The sequence below is a fragment of the Moschus berezovskii genome, chromosome 15, assembly GCF_049115385.1.
Source record: "Moschus berezovskii isolate FMDL1 chromosome 15, NW_MosBer_1.0, whole genome shotgun sequence".
In the NCBI taxonomy this organism is placed as follows: domain Eukaryota; kingdom Metazoa; phylum Chordata; class Mammalia; order Artiodactyla; family Moschidae; genus Moschus; species Moschus berezovskii.
Genome location: NC_142474.1, coordinates 9,244,155 through 9,271,551, shown reverse-complemented (window position 1 = coordinate 9,271,551; position 27,397 = coordinate 9,244,155). Strand labels below are relative to the sequence as shown.

The 27,397-nt window shown below is 42.5% G+C and overlaps 1 protein-coding gene across 1 annotated transcript; it reads right to left on the bottom strand.

Moving 5' to 3' along the window:
- Positions 1–5,510: 5,510 nt before the first annotated feature.
- On the bottom strand, positions 5,511–12,619 carry LOC148775330 (eppin-like). The gene is made up of 4 exons (XM_088844342.1): positions 11,992–12,619; positions 10,360–10,491; positions 6,217–6,384; positions 5,511–5,694 (listed from the first exon to the last, which is right to left on the bottom strand). Exons 1-4 carry the CDS (start codon positions 12,080–12,082, stop codon positions 5,681–5,683), a joined length of 405 nt encoding a protein of 134 aa, XP_088700468.1. The 5' UTR covers positions 12,083–12,619; the 3' UTR covers positions 5,511–5,680.
- Between the last annotated feature and the right edge of the window lie 14,778 nt (positions 12,620–27,397).

Sequence of the window (27,397 nt, the reverse complement as noted above, 5' to 3'; positions counted from 1 at the left end):
CATCTGTAGGTCATATTCTTGGTTTGTCTCTGATTTTACCTGCAGTTGTAGGAGACAGTTCTAGTTCATTATTGTTTTTCCTAATCCATTTCTTAAAACTGAGGTGGAATTCACATTAAATAAAATTAAGAATTTTAAAGTAACAGTGCAGTAGCTTTTCAGTACCTTCATAATACTGCATAATTTCCACCTTTATTAATTCCAAAACATTTTCATCACTCCCAAAGAAAACCTCATACCATTATCAGTCACTCTACACCCTCTTCAGCCTATTCCATCCCCTAGCAACCACTATTCTCTTTTTATCTTTATGGATTTACCTGTTCTGGATAGTTCATGTAAACAGAATCTCATAGCATATGACCTTTTGTGTGTGACTTCTTCAGTTCAGTTCAGTCACTCAGATATGCCCGACTCTTTGTGACCCCATGAACACCAGGGCCTCCCAGCCTATCACCAACTCCCGGAGTCCACCCAAACCCATGTCCATTGAGTCGGTGATGCCACCCAACCATTTCATCCTCTATCGTGCCCTTCTCCTCCTGTCCGCAATCTTTCCCAGCATCAGGGTCTTTTCCAATGAGTCAGCTCTTCCCATCAGGTAGCCAAAGTATCGGAGCTTCAGCTTCAACATCAGTCCTTCCAATGAACACCCAGGATTGATCTCCTTTAGAATTGACTGGCTGGATCTCCTTGCAGTCCAAGGGACTCTCAAGAGTCTCCTCCAACACCACAGTTCAAAAGCATCAATTCTTATGCACTCAGCTTTCTTTATAGTCCAACTATCACATCCATACATGACCACTGCAAAAACCATAGCGTTGACTAGACGGACCTTTGTTGGCAAAGTAATGTCTCTGCTTTTCTTTTTTTTTGTAATTAATTTATTTTTTATTGGAGGCAAATTATTTTACAATATTATATTGGTTGGTTTTGCCATACATTGACATGAATTCGCCCCGGGTTTACATAAGTTCCCCCTCCTGAACCCCCCTCCCACCACCTCCCTCCTCCCTCCTCCCTTTATCCTCCCTCAGGGTCATCCCCGCATGCCAGCCCCGAGCATCCTGTAACATGCATTGACCCTGAACTAGTGATTCATTTCACATATGACAACATACGTGTTTCAATGACATTCTCCCAAATCATCCCACCCTCACCCTCTCCCACAGAGTCCCAAAGACTGATCTATACATCTGTGTCTCTTTTGCTGTCTCGTATACAGGGTTATCATTTGCATCTTTCTAAATTCCATATATATGCGTTAGTATGCTGTATTGGTGTTTTTCTTTCTGGCTTACTTCACTCTGTATAATAGGCTCCAGTTTCATCCACCTCATTAGAACTGATTCAAATGTATTCTTTTTAATGGCTGAATAATACTCCATTGTGTATATGTACCAAAGCTTTCTTATCCATTCGTCTGCAGATGGACATCTAGGTTGCTTCCATGTTCTGGCTATTATAAACAGTGCTGCAATGAACATTGGAGTACATGTGTCTCTTTCAATTCTGGTTTCCTCGGTGTGTATGCCCAGGAGTGCAATTGCTGGATCATATGGCAGTTCTATTTCCAGTTTTTTGAGGAATCTCCACACTGTTCTCCATAGTGGCTGTACTAGTTTGCATTCCCACCAACAGTGTAAGAGGGTTCCTTTCTCTCCACATCCTCTTGTCTCTGCTTTTCAATATGCTGCCTAGATTAGTCATAACTTTCTTTCCAAGGAGTAAGCATCTTTTAATTTCATGGCTGCAATCACCATCTGCAGTGATTTTGGAGTCCAGAAAAATAAAGTCAGCCACTGTTTCCACTGTTTCCCCATCTACCCGCCATGAAGTGATGGGACCGGATGCCATGATCTTAGATTTCTGAGTGTTGAGATTTAAGCCAGCTTTTTCACTCTCCTCTTTCACTTTCATCAAGAGGTTCTTTAGTTCTTCTTCACTTTCTGCCATAAGGGTGGTGTCATCTGCATATCTGAGATTATTGATATTTCTCCCGGCAATCTTGATTCCAGCTTGTGCTTCTTCTAGCCCAGCGTTCCTCATGATGTACTCTGCATATAAGTTAAATAAGCAGGGTGACAATATACAGCCTTGACGTACTCCTTTTCCTTTTTGGAACCAGTCTGTTGTTCCATGTCCAGTTCTAACTGTTGCTTCCTGACCTGCATACAGGTTTCTCAAGAGGCAGGTCAGGTGGTCTGGGATTCCCATCTCTTTCAGAATTTTCCACAGTCTATTGTGATCCACACAGTCAAAGGCTTTGGCATAGTCAATAATACAAAAATAAATGTTTTTCTGGAACTCTCTTGCTTTCTCCATGATCCAGCGAATGTTGGCAATTTGATCTCTGGTGCCTCTGCCTTTTCTAAAACCAGCTTGATCATTTGGAAGTTCATGGTTCACATATTGCTGAAGCCTGGCTTGGAGAATTTTGAGCATTACTTTACTAATGTGTGAGATGAGTGTAATTGTGCAGTAGTTTGAGCATTCTTTGGCATTGCCTTTCTTTGGGATTGGAATGAAAACTGACCTTTTCCAGTCTTGTGGCCACTGCTGAGTTTTCCAAATTTGCTGGCATATTGAGTGCAGCACTTTCACAGCATCATCTTTCAGGATTTGAAATAGCTCAACTGGAATTCCATCACCTCCACTAGCTTTGTTCATAGTGATGCTTCCTATGGCCCATTGACTTCACATTCCAAGATGTCTGGCTCTAGGTTAGTGATCACGCCATCGTGATTATCTGGGTCATGAAGATCTTTTTTGTACAGTCCTTCTGTGTATTCTTGCCACCTCTTCTTAATATCTTCTGCTTCTGTTAGGTCCCTACCATTTCTATCCCTCATTGAGCCCATCTTTGCATGAATGTTCCCTTGGAATCTCTAATTTTCTTGAAGAGATCTCTAGTCTTTTCTATTCTGTTGATTTCCTCTATTTCTTTGCATTGATCGTTGAGGAAAGCTTTCTTATCTCTCCTTGCTATTCTTTGAAACTCTGTATTCAGATGCTTGTATTTTTCCTTTTCTCCTTTGCTTTTCACTTCTTTTCTTTTCACAGCTATTTGTAAGGCCTCCTCAGACAGCCATTTTTCTTTTTTGCATTTCTTTTCCATGGGGATGGTCTTGGTCCCTGTCTCCTGTACAATGTCACGAACCTCCGTCCAGAGGTCATCAGGCACTCTACCTATCAGATCTAGTCCCTTAAATCTATTTCTCACTTCCGCTGTATAGTCATAGGGATTTGATTTAGGTCATACCTGAATGGTCTAGTGGTTTTCTCCACTTTCTTCAATTTCAGTCTGAATTTTGCAATAAAGAGTTCATGATCTGAGCCACAGTCAGCTCCCAGTCTTGTTTTTGCTGACTGTGTAGAGCTTCTCCATCTTTGGCTACAAAGAATATAATCAATCTGATTTTGGTGTCAAAATCAGACTCTGCAAGAGTCTTCTCTTGTGTTGTTGGAAGAGGGTGTTTGCTATGACCAGTGTGTTCTCTTGGCAGAACTCTATTAGCCTTTGCCCTGCTTCATTCTGTACTCCAAGGCCAAATTTGCCTGTTACTCCAGGTGTTTCTTGACTTCCTACTTTTGCATTCCAGTCCCCTATAATGAAAAAGACATCTTTTATGGGTGTTAGTTCTAGACTGTCTTGTAGGTCTTCATAGAACTGTTCAAATTCAGCTTCTTCAGTGTTACTTGTCAGGGCATAGACTTGGATTACCATGATATTGAATGGTTTGCCTTGGAAACATACAGAGACCATTCTGTCATTTTTGAGATTGCATCCAAGGACTGCATTTCGGACTCTTTTGTTGACTATGATGGCTACTCCATTTCTTCTAAGGGATTCCTGCCCACAGTAGTAGATATAATGGTTATCTGAGTTAAATTCACCCATTCCAGTCCATCTTAGTTATCTGATTCCTAGAATGTCGATGTTCACTCTTGTCATCTCCTGTTTGACCACTTCCAACTTGCCTTGATTCATAGACCTAACAGTCTAGGTTCCTATGCAATATTGCTCTTTACAGCATCAAACCTCGCTTCTATCACCAGTCCCATCCACAACTAGGTGTTGTTTTTGCTTTGCCTCCATCCCTTCATTCTTTCTGGAGTTATTTCTCCACTGATCTCCAGTAGCATGTTGGGCACCTACCGACCTGGGGAGTTCATCTTTCAGTGTCCTATCTTTTTGCCTTTTCATACTCTTCATGGGGTTCTCAAGGCAAGAATACTGAGTGGTTTGCATTCCCTTCTCCAGTGGACCACATTCTGTCAGACCTCTCCACCATGACCTGCCCGTCTTGGGTGGCCCTACATGGCATGGTTTAGTTTCACTGAGTTAGACAAGGCTGTGGTCCGTGTGATCAGACTGACTAGTTTTCTGTGATTATGGTTTCGGTCTGTCTGCCCTCTGATGCCCTCTCTTAGTGCCTACCATCTTACTTGGGTTTCTCTTACCTTGGACGTGGGGTATCTCTTCACTGCTGCTCCAGCAAAGTGCAGCAGCCGCCCCTGACCTCAGACATGGAGTAGCTCCTCTTGGCCGCTGCCCCTGTGTGACTTCTTAGTGGAACATTTTTAAGGTTCATCCACAGTGTAGCATGCATTAGTACTTTATTCCTTTTTATGGATAAATTTTGTTTTGTTTTTGGCCACATCACACAGCACACAGGATCTCAGTTCCCTGACAAGGAACTGAACGCACACCCTCTGCAGTGGAAGTGTGGAGTCCCAACCACTGGGCGACCGCGGAAGTTCCAATGGCTGAATAATATCCGATGCACACCAATAGCGTCCCACTTCAAGGATCAGAGTCTCTGCTTCTCTGCTCTGAGTTCTCTCCGACTTCCTAGGAACTTGGTCAGCTTGCATGCAGAAGAGTCTGGAAGAGTGAGGGATTTAACAAACAGCATGCATCCAGTAGAAGATGAAAGTCAATGACTAAACACCTTAGCTTCCTCATGAATGAAGAAAATTCAGAGGCAGGTTTTATAAGGTTCTTTGGAAGGTCCCTAATGGGATTAAGCTGCATTTTCCCACCACGGTAACCAACACATAATCAACTCCTCTCTTCCTTTATCACTTATCCCACTCCTCAACTTGTATTTCTTGAAAGATCCCAAATGAACTTACTTTCACCCATGCCCTTCTCCTAGAAAGGAGCAGCACCCAAGAGCCCTTGCCTTAAAAGGGTCATATGATGCTTTGAAAAAACAGAGGAGTAGTATAACAACGTCCCTGGAATCCTCAACTCTCAAGGTTCTGATTATCTTCATTCCCTTTAAAGATGTCACCAGAAACCTCAGTGACCCTTTATTCCCTGCAAAGTGTAATATGCCAATAGATGTAAATTATTCAGCCTCAGAGGCACAGGACTAAATAAAGTGCTTTATTGGGGAAAATGAGAGCTTCACAGATATAAACAAGCGGTTCTAGAAGTTGGACATAAAGGTAAGAAGCATAGAGATGGGATCAAAAGAGAAAGCTTATGTCTAAAAAGAGGCTGAGATGGAGAAAGGGGAGGCAGGTGCCAGGATTCAGTTTAGGGAAGCTCTAAGGCCTTGGAACACTGGAAGTGGAACAGTGGAAGCCAGCCTGGATCATCTGCAGGCATATGAACAGCGCTTGGTCATTAACTGAATCCCGGCGGTGATTGCAGTGTATCCTTTCGCATTCAGGAATTAGAGCCTGTTGAGAATGGAGGATAGGACCAGCTGAGCTTCTAGGACTCAGCTTATTTTCCAAACGCTATGTTTGTACATGTTTTCACAGGAGACTAAAAGGAAGTGGGTTTCCCTGGAAAGCTCTGAATGGGATGTGGCTGGGAGTGGGTTGCTGGCGAAGAGTCATGAGGGGAAATCGATGGCCTGGAAAGGGTGATTGGTCCACCTGTCCAGCACTAGGCTGGATGTCCTGGGATCTCTCTGAACTTGGTCTCTGAGACCTCACCATGTCTGCATCCTCTCCCACTCCTAATACTTGCCAGCTTTGATCCATATCCATGTCCCCTCCCAACCTCAGTTTCTCAGCAAGCCATGGTCCCACCCTCTGCAAGGCTCATTCTTACCTGCTGATCGGAGCTGGTCAGTTCCTGGTCTTCACTTGGTCTGTCAAGGATGCAACTATTCTGGAATAGGCCAAGCAACACCCAGACTCCTCCCCTCAGAGTGGACCTGGCAAGGATGAGAGACTGGGGCCCTTGGGACTCACCCTTTGCGGAGCAGGCACTCTGGCACACAGCTTGGGATTGGAAATTGTTATTGTTTCCTCTGCAACCACCATAGATGAAGCTGGAGCAAGTATTATTTGTCTTATCATACCACCAACGATGGAAAAGAGCCATGCAGGGGCCAACTTCTTTGGGCATACTGCATATGTCTGCAGGGAGATGCCAGAGGTCAGATTTTAAAGTGCCCACACCAAAAAAAAAAAAAGCAGCTCTTATTGTCCTCCTAGTAACTAGCACAGACGAAACCAAACAAGCTCCTTTTACCTTTTCACACCTCGGGAGCCCTGTTCCACTGGTATATTTGCCCATTTGTAGAGCAGAGCTGTTTGGCTGTCTGCATCCCCAGGGAACATCAGGTCAGGTCCCCACCTTCCCTTCAGGTCACTGTACTCACTGTCTCCCCTGAGAGTGAGCAGCCTCTGTTTCCAGGGCTGTGCGCTTAATTCGGGGTGTGCACATTGACCTCCCACAATACCAGTCTTGTCCTTGACTTCAGTAAAATGAGGATGCAAAATCCCACCCTGCTCATCACCAGGGGCTGTCCTGAGGTGCAAATAAGACCACCTTCAAGGCCTGCTAAGTTGTGAGCCCCTTGATTATATCTAAATGTGCAGCTTCTAGCACAGTGCCTGGTGAGAATAGGTGCTCAATAAATACGTTCTGGATGGATACAGGAGTGCCTCAAAAATGCCAAATTATAAGCCACTTACTCTGCCCTCCAAACCATGCCAAAGAAAGAGAATATGGGGTCAGAGTCAAGGGCAAGTCCATGCAGGGAATGCCAGGGATAGTTTTTCAAGCCCCCTTTTTCCCTGCAGTTAGCTTCTGTCCTGTTATGGGTTGAGTCCCCCTCCATTTCTAGTTCATACATTGAAGACCTAGCCCTCAGCACCTCAGAAGGACCCTGTCTGGAAATAAAATTGGGGCCTATATCATTAGTTAAGATGAGGCCCCTAATCCAAAATGACTGGTGTCCCTTAAAAAGGACAAATTCTAATAGTTAACTAGTAAAGACCCACTGTATAGCACAGGGAACTCTACTCAATATTTTGTAATGGCCTATATGGGAAAAGAATTTTCAAAAGAGTGGATAAACGTATTACTGATTCACTTTACTATACAGCTGAAAGTAACGTAGCACTGTAAATTAATTACACTCCAATAAAAAAATGTGATAATAAAAAGGGTAAATTCTGACACCGACACACACACAGGGAGGACACCATGTGAACAGGAAGATAAGGGATCTCCATGGCATGGAACACCAGAGATTGCCAGCAAACCACCAGAAGGTAGAGGAAGAGGTTTAAACAGATCCTCCCTCACCACCTGACGAGGAACCAACTTGCCAACACTTGGCCCTGAACTTCCAGCCTGCAGAATGGTGAGACGATCCATTTCTGCTGTTTAAGCCATCATAGTGGTGGTACTTCGTTGCAGCAGTCCTAGCAAACTAACACGGGTCTGAACTAAACTGTAAGTTCCCCAAGAGTCAACTCCCACAGCTAAACAGTTAAGTCCTGTTGATTTTCACCTTCTCAAAGCTCACCTGTCTGCCCCTCTCCTTAAGTCTCAGGCTGTTGAGAGAGCCCCAGATTGATCTTCCAGCCTCTATCCTTGGCTCCTACAATCAATCCTTCCTGCCTCCCACCAGAGAGAAGGACCTGACGGATCTGAGACCAAGCTAATCATGTCACGCCACAGCTAAGACCTTGACTTTATGAGCAGGTCTTCCATGGCCTACAGACACTTCATCGTCTGGCTCCTGTTTGGCGCTCTGGCCTCCTCCCCTACCACAGTCCCCTTTTGAGCTTCGGGCTTCCACAGTCTTCAACACCCCGCCCCACACCTTTCACTCCATGTTCCCTCTGCCGCCCCTCCATTGTTCATTAATCACATTCTCATTCTCCCTTCAAAACCCTTCCCAGACATCAACTCCACTATGGCGTCTTGAACTCCATTCTCCACACCGCACCCCCACAGGTGCCTAACTCGATCCTGCATTTTTCCACTGGGCTTCTGAGCTGTGTGTGTGTGTGTGTGTGTGTGTGTCAGTTTTTTTCATCTTCGGTCTCATCCACGAGGTCGTGAGCTGCTATGACGTAGTGACCAGAGACCATGTCTGGTTTCATCTTGGAACCCCATTCTTAGCAGATGGTCATGCACAGTGTAGGATTTTGCAAATGCTGAGGGTAAAACAAAATGTATCTTGACTGGAACTGAATAAGTCACTCCCTGAGTACCTACTACGTGCTCAATGCTTAAAGAGACAAAAGTATGGCCTCTGTTACATAGGAGCGCCCAGTCGTGAATGACTGCATAATGTGAGCCAACATGTCACATGACTATTAGATGCCAGGCATTGCCCTAAGCATTTCACCTGCATAAACATATTTGATCTTTCAAATAACCTTTAACATTAGTCTTTTTGCTCTCTAGAAACTGAGGCATCACAAGGGAAAGTGGTTAATTTGCCCAAGATAAATAAGCTGGTGAGAACTGGAGTTAAGATTTGAACTCGGGAAGTCTGGATTCTGAATTCTCAGCTATAGGCAAACGAACACCCCACTGTCCTCCTGCCTGCCCAATCTACTCCATTGTCAAGTCATGTTCACTTCACTTCCTACGTGCCTTTCAAACACATCCGACTCTTCCCCACCCTCTCAGCTACTTAGTCCAAGAAACCTTTTTTTTTTCATCTTGAAGTTCTTTGAGTCACTCCGTTCCTGCCTTGTAAGCATAGTAAAAGCCACACCATGTGCCCACCCACCTCAGCGAATTTCCACTGATCTTAAGATCAAGGTGAGACCCTCGTCCAGCAAGAACTTACCTCCCAAGAACCTTTTTCCCTTTCACCATGTTCATGCTCATGTACAAAGTCTTGATGGTGGGACGCCACAATCCATCAAGACTTTGTATGTGTATATTGCCTGTGCCTGGAAAGCCCTTCCACCCACTTTTCCCCAAAACTTGCTACCCATCCTTCTGAACTCAACTCTAGTTTTACTTTCTCAGGGAAGGCTTCCTCAACCTCCTTACAGGTCAAATCCTATTACAGGTCTCAGAGACACTCAACAAACATTTCTTAAATGAGTGAATAAAGAATCTCTGATAGTCTTAATAGATTCAACAGACATAGAAGACAAACTTATGGTCACCAAAAGGGAAAGGAAGGAGAAGGGATAAATTAGGAGTTTGGGACTAACAGATACATCCTGCTATATATAAAATAGATAAACAACAAGGCCCTACCATATAGCACATAGAGAACTATATTCAGCATCTTGTAATGATTAACAATGGAAAAGAAACTAAAAAGAAAAAAAAAAATATATATATATATGAACCACTTAGTTGTACACCTGAAACATTGTAAGGAGCTATACTTTAACTTTTGTCTTTTTTTTTTCCAAAATTTAAACTGTTTATTTTGTATTGGAGTACAGTCGATTAACAAAGTTATGGCAGGTTATGTTCACAGGTGAACAGCGAAGGGACCCTACATATAATGTAATACATATACATTATGTATTACTTAATGTAATACATATACATTACCCTTTGAATCCTTGATAGTCTTTCTGGAGCTGAGGGAGATGGGCATGGAGTTAATACTGCATCAACAAAGGATAGACCCTCTGGTCTCGTCAGCAAAGATTTCCTAATGCTAAAGTGGATTTGTATAGGCAGGCAGTGAATCTGGAGCAAAAAGCTATTTTTTTGTATTTTTAAGAAATACAAACATCTTAATTATCATTTTTAGCAGCAGTGTTGATATATGGTGAACCAATAGTGGACCCCTGGGGACTAAGAAAATCATAAGGGTTAAAAAAAAAAATAGAAAATAATAAGAGTGGAAAAGAGCCAAGAGACTTTCCAGTTCAATCCCAACCTTATACCTAGATTTTGCTTGCAGAACCTGAGACCCAACAGGATGAAGATACTCCCTAATGTCAAACATCATACTAAGGGCAGTGATGTGTCTAAATTTCAAGCTTCCCAAGTCCAGCAGTCTTGCTCAGAGACCATCCCTTAGTGAACCAGGGACAGAGCCAGCCCAGAGGAGCGGAAGGGGAGGATATGGGTAGAGGGATTGGTTATTGAGGCTCTCAGTATGTATTTACCTTGTTGCAGGTTTAAGCATTTTCTTCCGCAGCTGAAGAAGCAACACTTCTCACGCTTCGGGCACTTTTTGTTCTTCGAACATTCATCCCTTTCTTTGAATTCACAATTACCCTGGATTCTGGGGCATCTCTCTAGGGAAGGACTGACACCCATGAGTCTTACAGTCACAGTGCCCACCCTTCTCCAGACCCAAGGCAATTCTGGGGAGTCAGGGGAGTTTGCTTTCGCTTTGCTCATCCCCAGGAGTCCTTTTCCTGGGGGACTTTCATTTATTTCCCAGCTCTGCCTTCATTAACCTCTCTCCTGACCACCCCTCACTCTCTGCCTCCTTTCCCCAGCCCCACCCACTAAGGCAAGATTTCTCAACCTAGGCACTGGAGGCATTTGGGCCAGATAATTATTTGATGGGTAGAGGAGGGTTGTCCTGGACATTGAAGGACGTTTAGCAGCATCCCTGGCCTCTACTCACTAGATTGCCGGTAGCATTCCCCGGTTGTGACAACCAAAAAAGTCTCTAGACATTGTCAATGTTCCCTGGAAGGCAAAATCGTGCATTGAAAGCCAGTGGTCTAACTAAGCCAATCTAGTCGCTTTGGGCTGGTTGAGAAAGCAGTGTTTGGGATTTCCTCTGGGGGGCGCTATTGTGCAGCAATATTGTTCACCCTGGCAGTCAGACAGCTGGGTTTTTTAATTCTCATTCTTGGTTTACCACTTACTCTCTCTGAACTTTGGTTTCTTCATTTATAAAATCCTTTTAGCTTTACAGAGAGGTGAGGGAGAAGTAAGACAAAGAGGGTAAAGCTATAATCATCGTCACGGATGCCCAGTAATATGAACTAACATTGCTTAAGTAACCATAAGCCTAGCACTCTTCCAACCATTTTAAAGGGGTTATCTCATATAATCCCCATAATTGTTCTATGAAGCTAATTCTATTAATATCCCCCATTTTGCAGATGAGGAAACTGAAGCACAGGGAATTTAAGCAGAATTTGTACCCACCAAGTCTGACTCCAGATCCCTCTCTAAATCCCTGCTTTCAGAACGCTCAGTAAAGAGCAGCAATTATCAATATGACTCTATTCGTTGTTATTCAGTCGCTCAGTTGCGTCCGACTCTTTGCGATCCCATGGACTGCAGCACACGGGGAAAGGAGTATTACTGTCTTAAATTCAAAGGAACTTCCAGAGAGTATCCTTCGGCCCAAAGTCAAGGAACCCTTGGGGAGGTGGGAACACTTTCTAGAACTACATTTGAAAAAATCAGAAGTTAATCGAGGTGGCGGTTCAAGAAAGGGGGCTATTTTTGTCATGGGGTGAGGGAAAAGTCCCTTAGGCATCCCAGATCCTTATAGCCCCTCCCCTAAATGCTAGATTTTGTGATACCCACCCCACCTCTCCACCCCTACTCAGAAAGACCTTCCATTTCAAAGGGGCTGAAAATACAAATTGCCCAGGTCTGTATTCTTGCATTCACTAAAGAGATCTTCCATAGAAAAGAAAAAGGGAAGAAATAACCCAAATATCTCCCTCATCCCTAACCCAGGCCCAGAGCTAAGGTGGTGGAAAACTCATTTCTTCCTCCAGCCATATTCTTTCTCTCCAGGGCAAGGGCTGAGGCCCAGTACTTACGGGGAAAGAACCAATCAGTCAGAGCAGGTCCCTGGACATTCACTAGAAGGAGGGATAGCACCAAGATGCTCAAAAGTCCAGAAGACTTCATTCTGAAGGAAAGCTGTCCTGGTGGTGGTTCCGGATCATAAAAATGTCTGGCTGCCTTGTCCAGCCTAATCTTTCAGCGGTCAGTGTCTTGGATACTTGAGAGCTGGAGTCAAGCCAACCACCTCCTTTCCTGATGGGAACACTGGGTTCCTGAGGTCATCAACGTGACTAGCTGGCATCCACATCCCACAGCCCTGGACAAGGGTCTTTTATTGAGTAGATGTTGGTCATTAGCCCCCTCAGCTGCAGTGGGTCTTCTGGTCAACCAGGGAAGTGGGCAAAGCTGCTCTCACTTTCCAGGCTAGCTTAGGAGTGAATGCCACCATCAGAGGTCTTCATCTTGATAACTTTGAGAGTTGTAGGAGGACCTCCTTCTCTATTCATTTTCCATTTCAACTGGCACACCCCCTCTTATTTTGTTTGATCCACGTGCATCTATTCAGCTCTTAGATTCTCTTTGTTTCTGTAAGTCTCCCATGGTCCCTATGTTTCTTTGTCTCCCTCTCCCACACTGGCCTCCCAGCCTCCTTTTTCTCTTCGGCTCACTCCACTCAAACTCTTTGACTGAGACCAAAGAGTAAAGATGTTGCCCCAGAGTGATTTGGTGAGGAGGAAGCAGGCTGAAAGCAGACTTTGCAGATAACGTTTGTCAAGATTGCATTGTCCTGAGAGCAGGAGGGAGGGTCAGGAAGGGTGGAGCTTGTACAGAGCATCTACTATCTGGTGCAAACTCCCTGTTGTCTGATTGGTAACTTTAAAGGGAAGAGACCTGCCTGAGAGACCACAACTCAGTAAAGGTCAAGAACACAGCAGAGTGTCTGGTTTCTAACTAACTAACGGACCCCTAACTAACAGACGGGCTGTGGGAGAGAGGGGGGCTGCTGTAGGACTTGTCAGCTTTCCTTCAGCTACAGAACCCAGAACCCCAGCCCGTCAATCAGTCCTGGTAGAGGGAGAGATAAATGTCATCAGTAGGGGCCCTGTTTTCTTCCCTAAATAGATGTTGCACATTTGGGCAAAGCTTTATTGTCCAACTGTCTTACCTGCTGGAGAAGCCATACAAAAACCAACCTTATTATCGGTGACTGACTCTCTGGTCACAAAATCTAGGATCACGACAAAGTCCCTGTGGAATCTATCTTGTGGGTCTGAGCCTATTGATAGTGATGTTCTTAGCCAGGACTGCCTGAGGCACTCAGACAGCCTGTATTTACTCTTGTAGAGCCCCACAGACATTTCTTCCATCGTCACCGGGGCCGAGGTTGGGTCTGGACCAACCTTTGTGGTTCTTCGGGTGGTTGCAGGACACAGCTCTGCAAAATCCTCTGGGAACTGTTAAAGGGAAAAACCACGGGCCACAAATGGCATCATTAATGCTCAAATCTATGATACCAAGCCTAGATTTAATACCTAACCTAACTGCAGTTTTGACCTTCACCAGAAATGTATTAATCAGTCTGGAATTCCCAGGTCAGCACCAGTGAGGCAATCTGTCACGTGGGCCGTCTCCATGTGCCCCACTCCCCAAGAACAGGCAATCTGTGTGATAAGGACCCTTGATTCTATTCCCTCCAAAAGTACATCCTGGTCTAAAAGTAATTCTTTCTTTCCTTTTGCTTATAGTTCCCTTGCCTCATAGCTCTTCCTATAAAAACCCTCCATTTTGTACAACCCCTTGGAGCACCTTCTAGCAGCCCAGTGGATGCTACTCAATTCATCAGTGATCTAAGAAAGCCAATTTGAGCTTCAAATTTATTCAGTTGATTGTATTTTTTTAATGGAACTTTGCAGAACAAGGTTTTTATTATTCACAAGTCCTGGAGGGTACATGACAGGCCCGAGGGCCACACAGTTAAGATCACAAGCAGAGAAAGATGGAGAAAGTGTAGACCTGGGGCTCTGCCTTTATTACGGTTCAAGATGGAGTATCTGAGGTTTCACTCTTTTTTTTTTTTTTTAATAATTTCTGCTCCTCTCTCCCTCTTTTTTTTTTTTTGGTTTTTTCTTTTTTTTTTTTTTTTGCTACACTGGGTCTTTTCTGCATTGCATGGGCTCAGTAGCTGGGAATCTCCTGTGGAGCATGGATTCTAGAGTGAGTGGGCTCTCTAATTGTGGCATTGGGCTTAGTTGCCCCATAGCATGTGGAATCTTAGCTCCCCAACCAGGAATTGAACCCACGTCCCCTACATTGGAAAGTGGATTCTTAACCACTGGACCACAGGAAAATCCTAAGATTTCACTCTTTATTGGTGAGTTTAAATCATGAAAGCAGGAATGAGGGCATGGAAGGTAGAAACCAGGTCACCCAGTGGTTAGTCATCTAGGTTATGTTGCAAAACTCAGTCCACCAGTGCCGAATAGAAAGGCAGAGACAAGAGTTTGAGGTAAAATAGAAAAGAGTAGCTTTTATTGCTTTGCCAGGAGAAGGGATCCACAGGGGTCAAATGCCCTCAAGACTGTGTAGCCCACCCTGGGCGAGGTAGACAGGAGCCGTCTAATGTCCAAGGAGCAGGGCCTGATCAGCTTGTGGACATTCTCGGATTGACTGGCAGCCAGCTGAAGTTTCAAGCATCTTCAGTGTCCTAATTTCAACCAGTCTAAGGTCTATATCCTTGTGGTGAGCAGTTTTCATCTGAAGGGAGTCTGCTTCCTGTAAAAACAACTTAGGAATTTGTGCCAGGCCTTTATCTGTATCTTTCAGGGAGCCGGGAATTCGGGAGTTCTGCTCTGTGACAGAATTATAGTCGATAATGTTACCAGTTCCCCAGTCAACAGCTATTCTTTGTTTCTGCATCTTCACATTTCCCAACTATTAACTCTTGAATCAATATTTTACTTCAAAAGACGAAGACACAGGGGTTTGAACACAGCTTCAGTACTTGGACTTTCTAAGAGGGAAACTTCACAGATGGGGGCAGCCTGGTTCCTTGCCTAGTTGTTCTGCTGTGTCCAGTAACTGGCAATATGTTTATTCAAGAGGGGTGTCATCCAGTCAGAATGGCTGCTATCCAAAATCTACATGCAATAAATGCTGGAGAGGGTGTGGAGAGAAGGGAACCCTCTTACACTGTTGGTGGGAATGCAAACTAGTACAGCCACTATGGAGAACAGTGTGGAGATTCCTTAAAAAACTGGAAATAGAATTGCCATATGATCCAGCAATCGCACTCCTGGGCATACAGACTGAGGAAACCAGAATTGAAAGAGACACATGTACTCCAATGCTCATCGCAGCACTGTTTATAATAGCCAGGACATGGAAGCAACCTAGATGTCCATCTGCAGACAAATGGATAAGAAAGCTAGTACATATACACAATGGAGTATTACTCAGCCATTAAAAAGAATGCATTTGAATCAGTTCTAATGAGGTGGATGAAACTGGAGCCTATTATACAGAGTGAAGTAAGCCAGAAAGAAAAACACCAATACAGTATACTAACGCATATATATGGAATTTAGAAAGATGGTAATGATAACCCTGTATATGAGACAGCAAAAGAGACACAGATGTATAGAACAGTCTTTTGGACTCTGTGGGAGAGGGTGAGGATGGGATGATTTGGGAGAATGGCATTAAAACATGTATATTATCATATGTGAAATGAATCACCAGTCCAGGTTCGACGCATGATACAGGATGCTCGGGGCTGGTGCACTGGGATGACCCAGAGGGAGGATAAGGGGAGGAGGGAGGTGGGAGGGGGGTTCAAGAAGGGGAACACATGTACACCAGGTGCGGATTCATGTCAATGTATGGAAAAACCAACCAATATAATATTGTAAAGTAATTCAGTTCAGTTCAGTCGCTCAGTCATGTCCGACTCTTTGCAACCCCATGAACCACAGCACGCCAGGCCTCCCTGGCCATCACCAACTCCCAGAGTTCACTCAAACTCATGCCCATCGAGTCAGTGATGCCATCCAGCCATCTCATTCTCTGTCGTCCCCGTCTCCTCCCACCCCCAATCCCTCCCAGCATCAGACTCTTTTCCAGAGAGTCAACTCGTCGCATGATGTGGCCAAAGTATTGCAGTTTCAGCTTTAGCATCAGTCCTTCCAATGAACACCCAGGATTGATCTCCTTTAGAATGGACTGGTTGGATCTCCTTGCAGTCCAAGGGACTCTCAAGAGTCTTCTCCAGCACCACAGTTCAAAAGCATCAATTCTTCGGTGATCAGCTTTCTTCACAGTCCAACTCTCACATCCATACATGACCACGGGATTAGCCTCCAATAAAATAAAATAAAAATAAAAAAAGAAATCACTGTTAGGCCAGATAACTGACTAACTAATCACTCGCTTTTCTCCTTCCCTGCTTTTATTCTAGCTCTCATGTTTCAAATTCACCAAGGGTGACCCTATGGAACTCTAGGAACCTCACCCTTGACCTCAATAATGGCTGACCCCGAGGTCCTCTCCCCCATCCCCTGCCCTTGTGTGGGTCCTGCATGGGCCATGTACCCTCCAGGACCAGTGAATAATAAAAACACATTTTATTTTTCAAAAAAAAAAAAGAGGGCTGTCATCAAAGTGGATGCCCTGATAATCAAAAGCTTAACATCAGGCACTACAGAATACTTTCCCACCAACTACATGATCTCACGAGATCCCACAAAAAAACTAGGGAACAGAATCTTTAATGAACCGCCAAGATGTCTTAAGCAGTAGCGTCCTTCTTATTCTACTACTTGCATTCTCCCAAACTTAGCCCAGGGGAATAGAAAGCTGAAATACTTAAGTGGAAAAATGCTGGGGGCCCATCAAGTCCCATTTCCTCAAATTACAACTAGAGATCATATGGTCCAGAGAAGTGAAGATGCCAACTCAACGTCACCTAGCAAGTGAGTGTCAGAAATAAAGTTAGGACAGAGTTGAGTTCCTAAGCCCTTGCCAGAGGTCATGAGAGAATCTTCTGCATTGCTGTGGATATACTATTTTAGTAGAGAGTTGAAGGTAGAGAGGAATGGTGAGTCCAAAGAGGAGGAAAATAATATTTTAGTGGCGACACTGGCTAAAGACCAGGGCTTCCCAAGTAGTGCAACAGTAAAGAATCTGCCTGAGATGCAGGGTCGGGAAGATCCCCTGGAGAAGTGAATGGTAATCCAAGTATTCTTGCCTGGAGAATCCCGTGGACAGAGGAGCTTGATGGACTATAGTCAATGGGGTAGCAAAGAGTCGGACATGACTGACTGGCTGAGCAAACACACAGAAACTAAAGGCCAACAGAGTCTGTAAGTGTCCAAGTGGTTCCCAGGGTTCCCAAATAAGACTGAATTTTTCTCTAAGTTTTCTTAAAAATAAATGAAATCTCAGAATTTCTGGTTGCTCTATCCCATTCTGTCTTGTTAAATGTTCAGCCTTTTCTAAAGATCTCACTTTAGAAGCTGGTGAGATGAAATTTACAATTTGGGGCCTTGGATTAATGTTGCTTGGGGACCGTTCCTTCATCTAATTTCTTGGAGAAGGCTGAGTAAGGATCCACCTGGATTTTTGTCCCTCCTTCCCTATGGCATCTCACCAATGGTCAGTGTGCCCTACCTCTGCCTTAGCCACACTTCTGTCCTAGGGCCAATCTTGTGCTCAGAATGAGGGACTCCCAAGGATACCAAGGTAGATGGCCTCTACCTGGAAACTTCGGCTTCTTCACTAGACCCAGACTTATCACATGCTGACTTCCAGTCCCTGGCTTTCTATATTGCTCCCTGTGCCTCTGACTTAATCACTGAGTGCCATATTGGTTTCCCAAAGAAACTCTGAACTCCTCTGAACAGGTCTGTGTCTGGATCCTAGTGTTTACATTTTTTAACTCTTATTTATTTATTTATTTTCGGTTGCACTGGGTCTTCACTGCTGCTCATGGGCTTTTCTCTAGTTGTGGTGAGTGGGGGCTACTCTTCATTGTGGTGTGCAGGCTTCTCCCTGTGGCAGTTTCTCTTGCTGGGGAGCGCAGGGTCTAGGCACATGGGCTTCAGTAGTTTCAGCTCCAAGGGCTCAGTACTTATGGTGTACAGGCTTAGCTGCTCCACAACATGTGGAGTCTTCCTGGACCAGGGATTAAACCATGTCCCCTTCATTGGTAAGCAGAGTCTTATCCACTGTGCCTCCGGGGAAGTCTGAGATTTACATTTTTAAAAAATTTTATTTTATATCAGAGTATAGTTGATTAACAATATTGTATCGATTTCAGGTATATAGCAAAATGATTCCTAGCACATATGCATGTATCTATTCTTTTTCAAATCTTTTTCCCATTTAGGTTATTAGAGTACATTGAGCAGAGTTCTCTGTGCTATATAATATGTGCTTGTTGTAGAACCACATATTTAGAACATGAATAGGCCCAGAATAAATATTCAGTACATTCTGTTGAACGAGCTGTGTAGATGCAGGATTGGTAAGTGGACACGTGGATGGATAGATGGACCAAGGTGTGATAAGTGGGAAGGTGGCTAGATTAGTAGGAAGAAGAAAGGGTGAGGGTAGCATGAATATTTAAGTGCATGAATGCATGGATATGGATGGGTGGATGAATGGCTGGGCCAAGAAGTAAACTGGATTGGATAAAAGGATGGATAGGTTAGTGATGCGATGAATGGGTCTATTGATGAAAGCTGTTTGAATGGAAAGCACATGAGTGATTGGTGGGTGTAAGGAAGAAAGATGGATGTAGAAATGATGGAGAAGCACATTGATGGATATGAGAGAAGTGTGTGAGTGTGAAAGATAAATAGGTAGATGGAAGAAAGAGTGGATATAAATTGGGAGCTGAACAGGTAGAAGGAAGACGAGTGAGAAGGGTAAGTTGGATGGATATGTGGGTAAAAGAATGGGTGCAAAGATAAATTAGTTGAAACGTCAACGGAGGGCAAAGTGAGTGGATGGATGGGTGAATAGGTGGACTGAATGGCTGGTGGATAGGTAGGTAGGGTGGAAAGATGAATGAAAATATTAACTAACGTTAAAGAAAAGAAAGGGACTGTATACCGAATAATTGATACTACTACAAAGTCATACATTATCAACAGGGAGAAAATTGATCAACTTTAGCAAGATAGACCAAAATTTATAGATGAGGTAGAAAGCCTATACAAACTCTAGGATAAAGTATCAAAAAATAAGTAAAAATATACCATTATGATATTTACATATGTATGTATATATAACTGAATCACTGAAACTAAAATTGTAAATCAGTTATATACCTCAATTGAAAAGAGTCCTATCTAAACTAAAAAAAAGGGGGGAGGAATAAGATGGCGGAGGAATAGGACGGCGAGACCACTCTCTCCTCCACAAATTCATCAAAAGAACATTTGAACGCGAGTAAAGTCCACAAAACAACTTCTGAATGCTGGCAGAGGACGTCAGGCACCCAGAAAAGCAGCCCATTGTCTTCGAAAGGAGGTAGGAAAAAACATAAAAGATAAAAAGCGAGACAAAAGAAGTAAGGACGGAGCTCCGTCCCGGGAAGGGAGGCTTTAAAAAGAGAGAAGTTTCCAAACACCAGGAAACCTTCTCACTGGCGAATCTGTGGCGAGCCTTGGAAGCTCAGAGGGCCACATAACCCTCTTTTTTTTTAAGATTTTTTTAAAACCCACAGATTACCCGCCAAACGGTAACTCCCAGCGGAGAAGCAGCGCAGACGCCTGCAGACGCCATTAGCAAGCGGGGGCTGGGCAGGGAGGAGCCGGCTGAACTGCTTAGAGAGAGGACTGGGCTTGAATGCCGCGAGAACAATTTGAGAGAACTGGGGAGAGCAAAGCAGACTGTGGGATAGCTTCCCCACGAAAAGGCGGAAAGCTCTAACCTATGACTCGGCCAGCCCCGCTCACAGAATAAAGGACTGAGCAGAGTGAGCCGGCTGCGGTCGGCCCATCCCCCATCCCCCGCCGAGACAGGCAGGGAGCGCAGCCAGAGCCGGAGCGGGCAACCGCGGCCCCAGAAAGGCATCCGATACAAACTGCAGACAGGCTTGTTGCTAATCAGGACTTCTTGGGCTCGGGCTGGTCGATATCCCCCTGAGAAGGTGCGCCGGTTGTACACCCAGAAAACCGAGTGGCGGGGACTGGGGAGGCGATAAGTCGCAGAGACAGCGCTCGCCAAACACCTGGTCCCCTGAGCTGCTCAGACCGGGGAAGGCACAAAACGCAGGCCCAACCAAGTCTGCGCCTTTGTGGAGTACCTGAGAACCTGAACTTGAGCCGCTCAGACCTGGGAAGTGCATACAACCCGGTGCCGGCCTCGGACAGTTCCCAGCAGAGCAACCTAGAGCCTGTGCAGTATAGACTGGGACAGCATACGTGCTGTGAGCGGGGGCAAACCCAGTGTGGCCGAGACGCTGCGAGCACTCCCCACAGACGCCAGAGATATTCGACTGCAGCGTTCCTCCCTTCCCAGAACAGGACTGAACAACTGAGCCTTAAAAAGTGTCCACCCACCCCCTAGTATCAGGGCGGAAATTAGACACTGAAGAGACCAGCAGACAGAAGCTAAAACAGAGGGAACCACCTTGGAAATGACAGATAGAGACGTCTAGAGACTACTCCAAGAATAAGACCAAAAACCAGAGGCAAGAGGCTTAAGCCCGAATCCTGAGAACACCAGAGAAGTCCTGACTCCAGGGAACATTAATCGATAGGAGCTCATCAAACGTCTCCATACCTACGCTAAACCCAAGGGTCAACAAGTTCCAGAGCAAGACATACCACGCAAATTCTCCAGTAACACAGGAAACTAGCCCTGAGCTTCAATATACAGGCTGCCCAAAGTCACTCCAAACCCACTGACATCTCATAACTCATTACTGGACACTTCATTGCACTCCAGAGAGAAGAAATCCAGCTCCACCCACCAGAACACCGACACAGGCTTCCATAACCAGGGAACCTTGACAAGTCACCTGTCCAACCCCACACACAGCAAGGAAACTACATAATAAAGAGAACTCCACAAACGGCCAGAAGAGGGAAAGGCCACCCCAAGCAAAGCATTATAAGCAAGATGAAGAAGCAGAGAAATTCCCAGCAAGTAAACGATCAAGATAAATGCCCACCAACACAAACAAAAGAGGAAGATATAGGGAATCTACATGAAAAAGAATTTCGAATTTTGGTGGTGAAAATGATTCAAAATCTTGAAAGCAAAATGGAGTTACAGATAAATAACCTGGAGAAAAGGATTGAGAAGATGGAAGAAAGGTTTAATAAGGACTTAGAGGAAATAAAAAAGAGTCAATATACAATGAATAATACAATAGATGAGATCAGAAACACTCTGGAGGGAACAAACAGCAGAATAACAGAGGCAGAAGACAGGATAAGCGAGCTAGAAGATAGAATTGTAGAAATAAATGAAACAGAGAGGAAAAAAGAAAAACAAATTAAAAGAAATGAGAACAATATTAGAGACCTCTGGGACAATGTTAAACGCTCCAACATCCGAATCATAGGAGTCCCAGAAGAAGAAGACAAAAAGAAAGACCATGAAAGAATACTTGAGGAGATAATAGTTGAAAACTTCCCTAAAATAGGGAAAGAAATAATCACCCAAGTCCAAGAAACCCAGAGAGTCCCCAACAGGATAAACCCAAGGCGAAATACTCCTAGACACATATTAATCAAATTAACAAAGATCAAACACAAAGAACAAATATTAAAAGCAGCAAGGGAAAAAGAGCAAATAACACACAAGGGGATTCCCATAAGGATAACAGCTGATCTTTCAACAGAAACTCTTCAGGCCAGGAGGGAATGGCAAGACATACTTAAAGTGATGAAAGAAAATAACCTACAGCCCAGACTACTGTACCCAGCAAGGATTTCATTCAAATATGAAGGAGAAATCAAAAGCTTTACAGACAAGCAAAAGCTGAGAGAATTCAGCATTACCAAACCAGCTCTCCAACAAATGCTAAAGGATCTTTTCTAGACAGGAAACACAGAAAGGGTGTATAAACTCGAACCCAAAGCAATAAAGAAAATGGCTACGGGATCGTACTTATCATTAATTACCTTAAACGTAAATGGGTTGAATGCCCCAACCAAAAGACAAAGGCTGGCTGAATGGATACAAAAACAAGACCCCCATATATGTTGTCTGCAAGAGACCCACCTCAAAACGAGGGACACATACAGACTGAAAGTGAAGAGCTGGAAAAAGATATTCCATGCAAATAGAGACCAAAAGAAAGCAGGAGTAGCAATACTCATATCAGATAAAATAGACTTTAAAACAAAGGCTGTGAAAAGAGACAAAGAAGGAAACTACATAATGATCAAAGGATCAATCCAAGATGAAGATATAACAATTATAAATATTTATGCACCCAACATAGGAGCACCGCAATATGTAAGAGAATTACTAACAAGTATGAAAGGGGAAATTAACAATAATGCAATAATAGTGGGAGATTTTAATACCCCACTTACATCTATGGATAGATCAACTAAACAGAAAATTAACAAGGAAACACAATCTTTAAATGATACAATAGACCAGTTAGACCTAATTGATATCTATAGGACATTTCACTCCAAAACAATGAATTTCACCTTTTTCTCAAGTGCACATGGAACCTTTTCCAGGATAGATCACATCCTGGGCCATAAATCTAGCCTTGGTAAATTCAAAAAAGTTGAAATCATTCCATGCATCTTTTCTGACCACAATGCAGTAAGATTAGGTTTCAATTATGGGAGAAAAACTATTAAACATGCCAACATATGGAGGCTGAACAACACGCTGCTGAACAACGAACAAATCATAGAAGAAATCAAAAGAGAAATCAAAATATGCATAGAAAAGAATGAAAATGAAAACACAACAACCCAAAACCTCTGGGACACTGTAAAAGCAGTGCTAAGGGGGAAGTTCATAGCAATACAGGCACACCTCAAGAAACAAGAAAAAAGTCAACTAAATAACCTAACTCTACATCTAAAGCAACTAGAAAAGGAAGAAATGAAGAACCCCAGGGTCAGTAGAAGGAAAGAAATTGTAAAAATTAGGGCAGAGATAAATGCAAAAGAAACAAAAGAGACTATAGCAAAAATCAACAAAGCCAAAAGCTGGTTCTTTGAGAAGGTAAATAAAATTGACAAACCACTAGCCAGACTTATCAAGAAACAAAGGGAGAAGAACCAAATCAATAAAATTAGAAATGAAAATGGAGAGATCACAACTGACAACACAGAAATACAAAGGATTATTAGAGAATACTATCAGGAATTATATGGCAATAAAATGAATAACCTGGAAGAAATGGACAAATTCCTAGAAAAATACAACTTTCCAAAACTGAACCAGGAAGAAATAGAAAATCTGAACAGACCCATCACAAGCACGGAAATTGAAACTGTAATCAAAAATCTCCCAGCAAACAAAAGCCCAGGTCCAGACGGCTTCACAGCTGAATTCTACCAAAAATTTAGAGAAGAGCTAACACCTATTCTACTCAAACTCTTCCAGAAAATTGCTGCGGAAGGGAAACTTCCAAACTCATTCTATGAGGCCACCATCACCCTAATCCCAAAACCTGGTAAAGACCCCACAAAAAAAGAAAACTACAGGCCAATATCACTGATGAACATAGATGCAAAAATCCTTAACAAAATTCTAGCAATCAGAATCCAACAGCATATTAAGAAGATCATACATCATGACCAAGTGGGCTTTATCCCAGGAATGCAAGGATTCTTCAATATCCGCAAATCAGTCAACGTAATACACCACATTAACAAACTGAAAAATAAAAATCATATGATTATCTCAATAGATGCAGAGAAAGCCTTCGACAAAATTCAACATCCATTTATGATAAAAACCCTCCAGAAAGTGGGAATAGAAGGGACATACCTCAACATAATAAAAGCTATATATGACAAACCCACAGCAAACATTATCCTCAATGGTGAAAAACTGAAAGCATTTCCCCTAAAGTCAGGAACAAGACAAGGGTGCCCACTCTCACCACTACTATTCAACATAGTTCTGGAAGTTTTGGCTACAGCAATCAGAGCAGAAAAAGACATAAAAGGAATACAAATTGGAAAAGAAGAAGTAAAACTTTCACTGTTCGCTGATGACATGATCCTCTACACAGAAAACCCTAGAGACTCTACCAGAAAACTACTAGAGCTAATCAATGATTACAGTAACGTTGCAGGATATAAAATTAACACACAGAAATCCCTTGCATTCCTATACACTAATAATGAGAAAATAGAAAGAGAAATTAAGGAAACTATTCCATTCACTGTTGCAACGAAAAGAATTAAATACTTAGGAATATATCTACCTAAGGAAACAAAAGACTTGTACATAGAAAACTATAAAACACTACTGAAAGCAATCAAAGAGGACACTAATAGATGGAGAAATATACCATGTTCATGGATTGGAAGAATAAATATTGTAAAAATGAGTATACTACCCAAAGTAATTTATACATTCAATGCAATCCCTATCAAGCTACCAAAGATATTTTTCACAGAACTAGAACAAATGATCTCACAATTTGTATGGAAATACAAAAAACCTCGAATAGCCAAAGCAATCTTGAGGAAGAAAAATGGAACTGGGGGAATTAACCTGCCGGACTTCAGGCTCTACTACAAAGCCACAGTCATCAAGACAGTATGGTACTGGCATAAAGACAGAAATATAGATCAATGGAACAAAATAGAAAGCCCAGAGATAAATCCACGCACCTATGGACACCTCATCTTTGACAAAGGAGGCAAGAATATCAAATGGAGAAAAGACAGTCTCTTTAACAAGTGGTGCTGGGAAAACTGGTCAGCCACTTGTAAAAGAATGAAACTAGAACACTTCCTAACACCATACACCAAAATAAACTCAAAATGGATTAGAGAGCTAAATGTAAGACCAGAAACTATAAAACTCCTAGAGGAGAACGTAGGCAAAACACTCTCCGACATAAATCACAGCAGGATCCTCCATGACCCATCTCCCAGAATATTGGAAATAAAAGCAAAAATAAACAAATGGGACCTAATTAAAATCAAAAGCTTCTGCACAGCAAAGGAAACTATAAGTAAGGTGAAAAGACAGCCTTCAGAATGGGAGAAAATAATAGCAAATGAAGCAACTGATAAAGGATTAATCTCCAAATTATACAAGCAGCTCCTGCAGCTCAATTCCAGAAAAATAAATGACCCAATCAAAAAATGGGCCAAAGAAATAAACAGACATTTCTCCAAAGAAGACATAAAGATGGCTAACAAACACATGAAAAAATGCTCAACATCCCTCATAATCAGAGAGATGCAAATCAAAACCACAATGAGATACCATTTCACACCAGTCAGAATGGCTGCTATCCAAAAGTCTACATGCAATAAATGCTGGAGAGGATGTGGAGAGAAAGGAACCCTCTTACACTGTTGGTGGGAATGCAAACTAGTACAGCCACTATGGAGAACAGTGTGGAGATTCCTCAAAAAACTGGAAATAAAACTGCCATATGATCCAGCAATCGCACTCCTGGGCATACACACCGAGGAAACCAGAATTGAAAGAGACACGTATACTCCAATGTTCATCGCAGCACTGTTTATAATAGCCAGGACATGGAAGCAACCTAGATGTCCATCTGCAGACGAATGGATAAGAAAGCTTTGGTACATATACACAATGGAGTATTATTCAGCCATTAAAAAGAATACATTTGAATCAGTTCTAATGAGGTGGATGAAACTGGAGCCTATTATACAGAGTGAAGTAAGCCAGAAAGAAAAACACCAATACAGTATACTAACACATATATATGGAATTTAGAAAGATGCAAATGATAACCCTGTATACAAGACAGCAAAAGAGACACAGATGTATAGAACAGTCTTTGGGACTCTATGGGAGAGGGTGAGGGTGGGATGATTTGGGAGAATGGCATTGAAACACGTATGTTGTCATATGTGAAACGAATCACTAGTTCAGGGTCAATGCATGTTATAGGATGCTCGGGGCTGGCATGCGGGGATGATCCAGAGGGAGGATAAAGGGAGGAGGGAGGTGGGAGGGGGGTTCAGGAGGGGGAACTTATGTAAACCCGGGGCAAATTCATATCAATGTATGGCAAAACCAACCAATATAATATTGTAAAATAATTTGCCTCCAATAAAAAATAATTACCTAAAAAAAATAAAATAAAATAAAATAAAAAAATAAACTAAAAAATATATATATTATATATATATATATACTATTATAGAAGAAACTGAAAATAAGCAAGTTTCCCAAATAGTCTTCCATACTAGTTTTCTGAGGTAACATAACTCAAATAGCAAAGCACACAAAAATCATAGGCTTAGCTTTTTCTTTTAACCAATAGATATGGGAATTCTAAATAAGCTATTTGCTAAAAGAACCAACAAGGTATTAATTCAATTATACCTTCAACATGATTAAGGTCATTCCAGGACTATGAGGATGGTTCAACATATGAAAATTTGTGTACGTTTTTTTTATCTTTCTTTTTTATTTTCTAAATTATGAAAATATGATAACACATTTACAGGAGACTTGGAAAATACAGAACAAAGTTACATATAATTCCACTATATATTACATTTGTTTGTTTTAAGTAGATAAATTAAGATTTTTAGTTGCAGTTTCCATATCAACCTCTTAGAAATTAATAGAATGAGTGTAGATAAAGATAGTAGACGTGAAAAGCATTATGAACCAACTTGATGTAATTAAGATTTATACAGTTTTCACACAACAGTAGGATACAGATTCTATTTAAGTTCCCATAGACTATAAAGTAGGAGACACTGGAACATATCCAGAGGCATAACACCAGGTACAGAAATCTCATGGTGTAAAGGTATTGAAAAAAATTGTATAAGTTTTTATACCAACAAATTAGAAGAAAAAAATAATTGCTTCACTAGATGCTGAAAAAATATATGACAAAATTTAGCAGTAATTTTCAACAGCAGCTATAAATGGATTAAAGAGGAAATGACCCAAGGGCAATAAAACCTACTTTTCCCAAACCCAACAACATACAGCCAGAGACACTGACTTTAAAATAAAGAACTGGAGAGGGCTAGAGCTTATTGAATTTATTTTCAGCATTATTTCAGAGGTTCTGTCTAATATAAAAGGCCCTGAAATTTTTTAAAAGTAAGATGAAGTTAGAAAAAAAATTCAAATTTATCATCATTTTCAGATTATATGATTGTATATAAAATCAAAGTAACCCCAATAAATATTGTTATACTTAATAAGGCCATTTGGCAAACTAGTTGGATGCAAGACAAAATTGATAGCTTTTTATTATACCGA